Source organism: Pituophis catenifer, unplaced genomic scaffold (assembly GCF_029215685.1).
Source record: "Pituophis catenifer annectens isolate HBS135680 unplaced genomic scaffold, rPitCat1.0.hap2 SCAF_1, whole genome shotgun sequence".
Lineage (NCBI taxonomy): Eukaryota > Metazoa > Chordata > Lepidosauria > Squamata > Colubridae > Pituophis > Pituophis catenifer.
Window position 1 is genome coordinate 180,634,355 of NW_027256881.1, and position 11,566 is coordinate 180,645,920.

Consider the following 11,566-nt stretch of genomic DNA (forward strand, 5'->3'; position numbering starts at 1 on the left):
GTACACATCAAGAAACAGTATAGTAAACTACTAGAAAACCTAAGGATAGGAAAACTCTACATATCACTAGCACACACACACAAAAAAGAGGAATTGCAGGATATATTAAAGAAAGAGTAAAATTGAAACAAGTATACACAGATGAGGAGGGAAGAATTCTAATGATTGAGATAGAAACAGAGCAAAAACAAATATTGTTGGCCACAATATACGCACCAAATAACAATCAAAGTGAATTCTACAGAAAGGTACACAATAAAATAAGGGAATTGAATATGAAAATATATGTTTAATTGAAGATTTTAATGCAATTACGGATATCAAAAAAGATTACAAAAGCAATAAGAAGAATAAGACAAAGGAAAGAACCCTACCAGATGCATTTCATGAAATAACACAAGAACTAAGTCTACAAGACGCATGGAGAGAAATAAATATGAAAAAGAACCAATACACATTCTACTCAAATCCACATCGATCGTGGTCAAGGATTGATATGGCATGGATGATGCCAGGACTTAGAAAAGAGATTGAAGAGATAGAAATAATGACTAACACCTGGGCAGACCACAATTCATTAAGGGTGATATGGAAAGGGCAGAAGAAAAAAAGGAGATGGACTATGAATCAAATATCAAAAGAGAAAGAATACACACAAATGATTGAAAAGGAACTAAAAGCATTTTTTAAGATAAATACAAAGGAAGATACGTCACTCCAAAATTTGTGGGATACCACAGAAGGGTATATACAAGGACTTACAATAGCATACATGGCAAAAAGAAATAAGAAAACAAAGCAAAAACAAGACAATTTGCAGGAAGAACTGAAAAGATTAGAATTAGACTTACAGAATGAACCCCAAAACAACAAGATAAAAGAAAAAAGAGATCTAATAAGACACAAGTTGAATTTGGTTACATAAGATGAAATGGCACAAAAAGTCAAAATGGCAAAGCAAAATTTCTTCGCGCATACAAATAAGCTGGCGCGATGGTTAGCATACAAATTAAAAAAAGAAAAGGAGAAAAGAATAATACATCAATTACAGGATGAGGAGGGAGTGATACATCACAGAAGAGAAGAAAAAAAACCTAACACAATTTTTTCAAAGTTTATACTACCAAGAATATATTCCAGAAGATGATATTAAACAATATTTAAACAGGAGGAACTTAACTAAATTAGTGGAGACAAAAAGAGAGATATTAAACGGAACAATAACCATGATGGAACTAGTGGAAGGCGAGAAAGAAGCAAAAAAACAAAAAAACACCAGGCCCAGATGGACTTCCGGTGGAGCTATACAAGACTATACAGGAACCACTAGACGTGATATTGCTGGAAATATTTAATGAAGCACTCATGGAAGCTAAAATACCCAATTCCTGGACAGAAGCACTTATCACTCTCATGCCAAAAGAAGATTCAGATCAGCAACATATTAAAAATTACAGGCCCATTTCACTACTGAACGAGGATTACAAAATATTTGCATCTATAATTTTGGAAAGATTCAAAAAAGTTTTAAATGAATACATCCACCCAGATCAAAATTGATTCTTACCAAGAAGACAAATTAAAAAAAATAATTATAATAAACACATTAGAGTTCTATGAAGCCCATCCTGGAAAACAAACTACATTAATCTTCTTGGATGCCCAAAAAGCCTTTGACAATCTAAATTGGAGGTTTATTATTTTACAATTGGAAAACATAAATTTTGGAGAGAAAATAATAACAAAAATAATAATAAACGAGGATATCACTGAAAAATTTAACATTGCGAAGGGAGTGAGACAAGGTTGCCCGCTATCACCCTTATTATTCACCCTAACTTTAGAGGTATTGCTAATAAAAATTAGAGATGAACAAGAAATAAAGGGCCTGAAAATAAAAAAAGAAGAATATAAAGTCCAAACATTTGCAGACAACTTAGTATTTATTCTAGAATAACCATTAGAGACAGGACCTAAACTAGTGCAACAAATAGAAGAATATGGTAGAGTAGCAGGATTTAAAATCAATAAATCCAAAACAAAGACAATAATGAAAAACCTCACTAAAAAACAGGAAAGAGAATTGGAAGAATTGGCATACAATGACTAAAAAAGTAAAATATTTAGGAGTTTGGTTATCAGCTAAATGTTCATCAATCAAAGAGGACAACTATAACAAATTAATATTACAGATAAAAAAGGATTTGGAAAATCCTGGAAAAAATCCTGGAAAAAATTACGATTATCTCTCATAGGAAGGATAGCCTCTATTAAAATGAACATTTTACCAAGAATATTGTTCCTTTTCCAAGTAGCACCAATAACGAAATACAATTGGCAAGGTTAAAAACCAAGGATCAAAATAAAATTACTGCAGGATAGCAGAGAAAGAGGGAGGCTTCGGGCTCCCAGACTGGGAGACTTACTATCAGGCAACAACACACACTTGGATCAAACACTGGATAGAGTTAAAAAATAAAAGGACTCTGACACTAGAAGGTCACAGAAGGTTACAGATAGGATGGCATGCTTTCTTATGGGACGGGAAAAACAAACTCCATAGCTACTTCCAGAGACATTTAATTAGGAACGCACTGCTACAAGTATGGCAAAAAATATTTTAAAAATCATTATAACAAAATTCCAGATTGGCTATCAACGATGGAGGCGTTAATTTACCCGATATTGATAAAATTAAAATATATAAAGATATACTAAATGGCCAGGGGGAACTGAAAACAAGACAAGAATTAAAAGAACAGGGCATAGACATCGATTGGTGGCTATATATGCAGATTCAAACTAGACATAGAAATGATGTAGAACAATATGGATTTCAAAAAGAACCACAAGAATTAGATAAGTTTTTACAAGGCACAGAGGACAAATTGATTAAGAAAATTTACAACTATTTATTGAGATACAAAATGGAGGAGGAGGTAGTCTAAGAAACTATGATAACCTGGGCTAAAAATTTCGGCTGTAATATTGAATTGGAGAAATGGGAGAAACTCTGGGACAAAAACTATAAATTGACGATATCAGTAGCTTATAAGGAAAACATGTATAAAAGCTTTTACAGGTGGCATCTTCCACCAGTGAGACTGGCTAAAATGTTCCCAAATACTTCATCAGTCTGTTGGAAATGTAGACAAAACCAGGGAACATATTACCATATGTGGTGGACGTGCCCCAAAGCAAAACAATATTGGAATAGAATAAGAATATGTTTAGAAGAGATAACCAAACAGCAAATAGATGTGAAGCCAGAATTATTTTTGTTAGGAATACTCTCAGGGAATTATGACAAAAAAATACAATATTTAATTCTACATATCACAACAGCAGCGAGAATAATATACACACAAAATTGGAAGAATAACAATATACCATCAGAAGAAAATGTGATAAGGAAAGTTTTAGAGTGTGCAGAGATGGATAGGCTCACAAAAGAATTACAAGATAAGGGAAAAACAGAGTACTATATGGTATGGAATAAATGGTATGAATGGTTAGAGGATATGTGTTAAGGGTAAGGAAAGATTAAATGAAGATATAGGAGTTAGAACATAGTAACAAACTCGTAGAAATGGAAATGACACATAGTGTATGATTGTAATTTAGTATTTTGATATATTAATATGTATAAATAAATAATAGAACCACATATATAGATAAAGGTAAATTGAAGTAAGGGGGGAAAGGGATATATGAAAGATGTATACTGATGTGGAAATGTTGTAAAGAAGAATATTATCAAAAAATATTTTTAAAAAACTGTTTAATAAAAAATATTTTTTAAAAAATAATAATTAAAAGCAAGACTATTCAATTTGAACCAAGCACTTTCTTGAAGTAACAGATTTATGTGCTGTATACTATTTAACTACAATATTAATTCTTAGTTGATAGACTATTCCACATAGTGGTGATAATGATGAAGAATTAGACTTTATGGGTGACCATCAAACTTCATGGAATTGGGGAATGCAGAATAAGAATCATGTAGATATTCAGAAATACAGTGGCAACGATCGCATTTAGCATTCAAATAAAATAGGTGCACTGCAACCTGATGAAAAGCTGCTACATTTGGTTCCAGTTGCAATTTTTGGGTATTTGGGTGGCCATCTCTATATAGAACATAGTACAGTTTACAATCTGGAGATAATTAAAGTATGAATGAATTTAGAAAGGTTTATTTTTGGCAGAAAGTAGTGGGGGATGATCAATCCAAACTGGAAACATTCTTTTAATCCAATCCAACTTGCAAAACTAATAGGAAATATTTTGAATAAAATTATTTGCATTCTAAAATAACTTCTTTCTTGTTAAAATAAACATTCATGATGTTTTAGTAATCTATCACAATTGCCTTTCTATTAGAATACAACCTAATGTAATCACACAGAGAAGGAAGTATCCTTTGCAGACTTCACTTGTCTTCCTTTGGACATTAAATAGGATTGGGGGGAGGCAAGACTGCCATGTAGAATGCTGTTAGCTACCAGCAGTTGTCCTGCACCACCACCACATTCTACTTTCCAGCAGTGAATGGAATCCATTTTTCCATACTTGGGTACCAACAATTTCCATTCCCTCAAGAAGCATAGCATAATGGCCTGCTCAGAAATTCTGGTGGAATCAACAATGTTCCATTTTCCTCATCTATCAAAAAATGGAACACTCTCAAAAAAGTCATTGAGAGAAATTGAATAAGCAAACTGGTTAATTTTCAGGTGCTTTGGACCACTGTGCAAAAGCCAACCATATGACTGTATAATAGAAAGTAGAAACTCAAGATATTAGAAGGCGGCACTATGTTGTCTACATACAGTGAGTGTGTATGTGTGTATTCGCTATACTTTGCTCAGATACAAGTCATTCAGTATCTGTTCTGTCCCCTCCCACGAGTGGCCTTGCAGAGGCTCAAATAGCCCAGCAGTAACAAACGCAGACTAGATAGACTGAAGCTGGCCCTTTAATAAATAGTTCTCTTCCAAAGCGTTTATCAATCCAATAGTTACTGGGCAATGTTCCAAAGGTCTTGGCAGATGGCCAGCAGGCTACTGCAGGAATGCAGACTCTTGTCAAAAAACTCCAGACTAACAGTTGTAAATCCACTACATCCAAAACGCCAACAAATTGTTCACCATACCTTTCCAGCCCAGTCACACCCCTTTTATACTTTGTAGGGTGTAGCCCTACATCTCCTGACCTCTTGGGACATGGCAATAGCTGTTCTCTATGACGTCTCCTACGTCTCTCTCTTGCATCCAATAAGGGCTCCCACTCTTGGTTACCGGCCTCTGTTTCCTCCTCAATTTGGCTGGGGTCCAGAGGCACGTCATCAACTGTCAGTTCTTGCTGACTCACTGGTGAAGACGACCCCTCCGGCACATAGCTCGTGACAGCTTCCTCCTCCTCCATATCATCCTCCGACTCAGCATGCGAAGATAAATCAGCCTCTGGGGCCGGGGTCACAACAGTATCTTCTTTATGCCTTATAAATCATGCCACCTTATTTTTTTTTTACAAAGGAATATTAATGAACATAAAATATTTATTAAAGATGAATGGACTTCACAGCATAATGTGCTGGATTTCACAAAATTATTTGTGGACCAAGCCTACATTACTGGATTAATCAGCAGCTGTACAATTGAATTATTCCTCTTCATTTATTTGTTCTGTTTCCTTACACGCCTTATTAAATATTCCTACACAGTGGGAAACCCCCCCCCCCAAAAAAGTGCCAATTCTGTTTTGCCAATGCAATACTCAAAACCTGTCTCTTCCAACCTGCCTTTGTGAAGTAAAGTTTTATGAAGAAAATAAAAACAAGGTTAAGAAAAACAGAAGAAAATAAGTTAATAGTATTCACCATAAGGGTGAATACTCCAGTGAGTTTTCATAGTTTATATTGTGCAGTACAAAACTGATACATGGCTTGTTTGCTGATGTGTCTCAAAGCTGAAGTGCCAGGGAATAGACTGAAAAGTGTTGAGGAATAACAAAATGGGCCAGAATGGGGAAAGCAACATTGGTTACCTTATTTATGTAGATGAGTAGAACTGGCAAGGGAGAAAAGAATTGGAACAATTAAATGTTCGAGAGGTGTATTATGCTCTTCAATGCTATCCTAGAAGAGACTAGATGCAAGTTACACAATATCAAACTGAATTGCCAAAAAATATTAGGCGGCCATTTTGTACTAACCTCATTCTTAGTGCAATTTTGCTTCCTAAATTTTGACACTAAATTTAATACTGTGCAACATGATACTCAGTATAAGTTATATAGTTTTTGAGGATATCACATGACAAATGTATCTCTTTCAGAGTTTCAAAAGCCAGAAATGATGTGTGACTTACTAATAACGTTCCCCCTTATTTTTAATTCATTGCTTGCTCTGATTGACCTGCAGATGGTTCAGGAAATCCAGTATTAGAGCACCCCCTTTAATTTGGAATAATTTAAGAACAAGCATGACTAAATCGCTTTGTGTACTGCACCTTTAAAAATAGAATGGAAGGCGGCAGACATAAAACCTGTTTCCATGGTGAGGAAGAGCTTAAAATCCTCCCCTAAGGAGATGCTGAAGTTCCAAGCCTTAATGGACGCCATCCCCACGCAGTAAAATCTGTTCAGTTGTAAGTTTCTCTGGACTGGTTTTAAATGTTCTGTATTAACAGCCACTAAAGGGGACATCCCAGATGATCTCAGTCTAAATCTCAGACCGCCTTGAACCTGAAATTGTGATAGGCAAAGATCCATCTGTATGACCAACTGCAGTTTTGACGCTTGTTTCTATTACTTAGTCATTTCATAATGCAACAAAAGTAACAGAGTGATTTCCAACACCTTTTTTTTTTAGTTGGAATCTGACAGGTTCTCTGTTCTTTAAATTGTTTAATATTAAAATTCTTATATTTGTTGTTAAAGTGGCAGACTGGAGATGAGAATATAGCCATTTTGTGCAACTGCACATAATATTTTTGTGCCCACAGCCCCATAAAGTTCCCAGACACTGAATGGTGAATTCAGGTCAGTGTGGGTATGGATTTTTATACCTATAATTAAAATAATTGGTTTCCACACACCTTCTTCTGTTTCCAAAGCTAAGGGGTGTCTACCTATTTATAAGTTTGCTTGGGTTTCTAAAGTCTCACGGTATTTTAAATTTTATTTTTGGAAGCTTTCTTATTTAAAACTATTGCACTCTGTTGTGTATATTAACTATAGTAAGCCACATCTGGTGTGGATGAATCTTTTCTAAAGATTCAGTATAAAAATTTTTGTAAAAGGAATTCAATGAAAATTATAATGATTTTTCTTTTTAAAAATTCTCATATATAAAAGCTAGACATAATGTAGGAAGTTAGGACCCACCTCTCTCCTAGAAGAATGAAATATTTTGAGAAATATTAAAAAGGCAGAATATTATATTTCCCTGGATGAGAAATTGAGGAACATGTTTTTTTAAAGGGAGAAAGCAGCCCCTACCTTTCTTAATAGTCGTCAGCAGATGTCAGCACTTAAGAGATAAAGAGCTTATTGAAAGAAGCCAAGTATCTAGGTAGCTCTATTCATAGCAAAAATTCCCTGCAGCAAGGTCTGAATAAAGGTAGGATTAGCCCTCAGCCATAATAGGAATTGCCCAACACCCTTACAGAACACAAGCGCCTTCATTACATCATCTCAGGTGCACTACCCCAGCAAACTTCAACCAAACTTAGCTCAGACAAACATGACCCCTACATGGCCCCATGGGAGTGTAACAACAGCCAATAAAATAATGTTCTTGCACAGGAACAGGAAGCTCAAGTTGAAAGCTCAAGTTCAAAGCCCTAGAGAAGGTATAAAAGCCCTCACTCCCAATTCCATGTGGTCAGCTGCGCCAGAACCATGTGCTTGGTGGTTCTGCTTCATTATTAAACCATCTTTCCAAACAGCCTCCATGTTTCCAATGTCTTTCTCTCTGCTTAGAACTGAACCAGATGGATATTTTGCCCAATATAAAGATTAAAGAAAATAAAGTGAAGTGAAAAAATAAGAAAAGTATGAGAGAAAAAGATATATAAAAAACAATTCCCAAGCTTCTTCACTGAAGTTACAAGCAGACAGATCCTCATACCTCCCTGTTTAAAATTACATTATGTTTCCTTTTTCCTATATTCAACTCTTTTTAATCAGCAAATCATAAATCACCACAAATAACTTTTTCACATTTTCAGTAAATATCCATAAATAGTTTCCAAACTTTAATAAAAGTACAAGTGATTGAACAAGTCAGTTTTGTTATTTCTGAAAATTTCATCATCTTCATAGTCCATTCCTCCATTATGATAGTTCAGTATTTTCTATCTTTGTCCATATACGGTAATAACCTTGCTGCAGTCACTATATACAAAACCAACCTTTTCAGAGGTTTTTTCCTAATTGGCTACCCATAAGCCCCAATAGAAAAAGTTCTGATTTCAGCAATTAAAAGAATAGTTGCTGCTGGAAATCTTTTCATGATGTCTTTCCAAATGTAATTCCCATAGAGTTCAATCACTCTGTCCCTTAAAGGAAGATGAGTTGGAATTTGGTGCAAATTTCAAATTCAATGGGGCAAAAGAAAAGAGAAAATACTACATTTAACTATTTGTTTATTATTGTTGATTTCACATACTACAGTGTTTTAGTATATTTTTTCAACATGTTTGATGTTAGATCCCAAACCCATCATACCTAGCTCTCTAAAATCAGGGAAATAGATTGCCATCCTTAGATGTACATGTTGGCAGGATAAGTCTTCAAATTATGAAGATGTATTTTGTCTTCCATCTTGCAGGTTTCTTGACATACAATTTTCAAGATCAGAAGATTATGTCCCAAGCTCCCTTGTTATACTGCCCTTGTTGGGATCCTTGGAAAGCAAGGGGTAAAAAACTTATAAAAACTAAAGCAGGCTCACTGAATCAGAAGTCCAAGTAAGTAAAAGTACAGGGATGGTAAAGGATGGTTTGACCTTTATCGGTATAAAGGTATACCGATAAAGGTCAATAATTGCTGAACTATCAATGAACATTTGAACCACCACAGAATCTCCATAAGTGTTTTTGTTAATGATTGAGAGTATTATGGGTGGCCTCCATGCCATATTTGGGAAAATCCAAAACAACCTACTTCTAAATCAGAAAAGTCACCACATGCTTAAGAGTGAAATAAGGGCATCTCTCATTCATTAAGGAGTAACTAAATACTGGATTATAAGGGGGATGAAATAATATACAATTGGTAGAAAAGTCTGTGAGAGGGAAAAAGCATTTCATCCACAGAGCATATGAAAATTTGAATCTTATGTAACCTGAGACCAATACTGTTGCATAAGATCTTGACAGTAATACACACATAACAGAACCATTAAAAAGCTGTTAAAGAAAGTTATCAATAGTACATTGCCATATAAAACATAAATTGTCCTCATGATTCATAAAAACATCAAGGAACCCCCTCCCCTGCTAAATTTTAAGCGAGATAAATGGCAAGGACCTTACTGAGTTCCTTTTGATTTACATGGAGCCTGGAAAAATTATTGATTCGTGACATAAACTGTTTGTAGAATGTATGTAACTGTCAAATTAATTGTTTCTGTAATTCTGTAATTCAGATATAATATTGGAATTCAGGTATATTATTCAGGTATAATAGGAATATTATATTATTAATCCAAAACAATTTAAAACATATGGAATACTACGTAAAAACAATCGGCATTCAGAAAATCACTATCAGTCAATTGCAAAAAGCAACTATATGTGGAACAGTTTACTTCCTGTGACAATAGCTTTAACACCATCAAACATCAACATCTGCCTATCCTAGGTCCTTGGGGAAGACTTGATCGGTAGAGAAAAATATCAAATCCAGTCTAAACATTTAGTTGGCTGTATTAATTTAATCTAAAGAAAAGCTTAAAATGCAGAGTCAGATGCACAACCTATTACTATACTCATTGTTATATGTTCCCAGGCCCTTGTAGGACTATCATAAGATTTGCAAAATTCTAATGAAAGATGTAACATTGCTGTGTGCCAAAGAAAACAAATTATAATTTAGAAATGGATATTATCAATATTTAAATTGTAATGCTGAGAAACACTAATCCTATTCAGGTCAAGAACACTCAGACATACTGGTGAGACTTAAAGACCAATTGCATTTTAGACTTGACATTTGAAGAAATTATTAATCCTTTCTAAACAATGTTTTTTTCCACATTAGAAAAACATCACCAGGAGGGATCCTTAAAGACCAGTCCAAAGTCCAGTTAAATCCTTCAAATACTTCTAGGTAAGTTTCTTGTGCTTGGATCAAATGCAAAAGCAAGGGATGTGCAAGATACAAAACCTTATCTGTATGCTGAGAATTTTAAATTGTTTTTGATCAGTATTCTTCAGAGCACATTTCAAACAAGATATTCTTTCTGCCATTCTTGACACATCTGTGTCAATCTGTATGTCCAAAATGGATGTGATGACACAGTCAATCTGAAGTCCATTACATATAAAGATGCATGCGCATGGGAGCAGATGACCAATTGCTGAAAAATATATAACCATTTATAAAATTGCCTATTACGTTGCTCATTCCAAGCACCAATTCCAGTATAGAAACTCAGAGTAATCTACTGCAAACTTGTTCCAGTACACTGTCTTTACTATATCAACCTAATGATATATACATGAATATCCTGGATTATAGTGCAGAGTATTTTAATTTTTGACACATCGCTCTGGTACTATTGCTCTTAAACATTTGTAATACTGTATCAGACTTTTCCCAATTTTACTCAGATCTGATACTGTACTAACTGAAGCCAGGCCAATTTGTTCCCCTATTCAGGATCTATTTTTAAATTTGCTGGTCTGTAATGTCCTGGTTTGGAGGCCAATTGGAGCAACAAATTTAGTAGTAAAAGCAACAAAGTAATGACAGTGTCTCTGCAGAAGTGGTTGTGGATGAATATTTCTTTTTGTGTTATTGCTGACACATTCAAGGAATTTTAGAAAGGGTTTGGACACCATAATCTTTCTATAGTTTTTTCATGCTATTTCATTCTTTTCTCTTTTTCTTAATAAAAAAATGTGTAAAGGAAAGAAGAGTAAAATATCAGCACAATATAGGTAGTACCTATTATACCAAGTGTGTTAAACTCAAGGCCTGTGGGCCGGATCCGGCCCGCAGGGTGTTAAATCTGGCCCGTGGGGCTGGTCTGGAAATAGCAAAGGACCAGCCCATGGTGCCTCTGGCAAACAAAATGGGGCATGGCGGGCTGTGTGCCCCATTTTGGCTGGCTGCAAGAGGCCGTTCAGGCCAAAAACAGGATGTGGGAGGGCGTACATGACCCCCACATGTCCTGTTTTGGCTGGCAGGGTACTGCAGGAGGCATCTATCCTGTCTCTCCCCCCCCGGCTGCCCCATGGAGGAGAACCACAATGCTGATCCGTCCCCCGAAGAAATCCAGTTTGACACCCCTGTATTATACTTTAATTATTATGTATTTAATTATTTTAAT

At 35.1% G+C, this 11,566-nt stretch overlaps 1 protein-coding gene across 1 annotated transcript in view; it reads left to right on the plus strand.

The window, feature by feature from the left end:
- Positions 1-8,874: 8,874 nt before the first annotated feature.
- FLACC1 (flagellum associated containing coiled-coil domains 1) overlaps positions 8,875-11,566 on the plus strand; it is a 29,823-nt gene continuing 27,131 nt past the window's right edge. Inside the window, exons 1-2 of the mRNA XM_070933252.1 lie at positions 8,875-8,978; positions 10,273-10,341. Coding sequence (XP_070789353.1) covers positions 8,875-8,978; positions 10,273-10,341 — 173 coding nt within the window. The remainder of the gene's footprint in view (positions 8,979-10,272; positions 10,342-11,566) is intronic.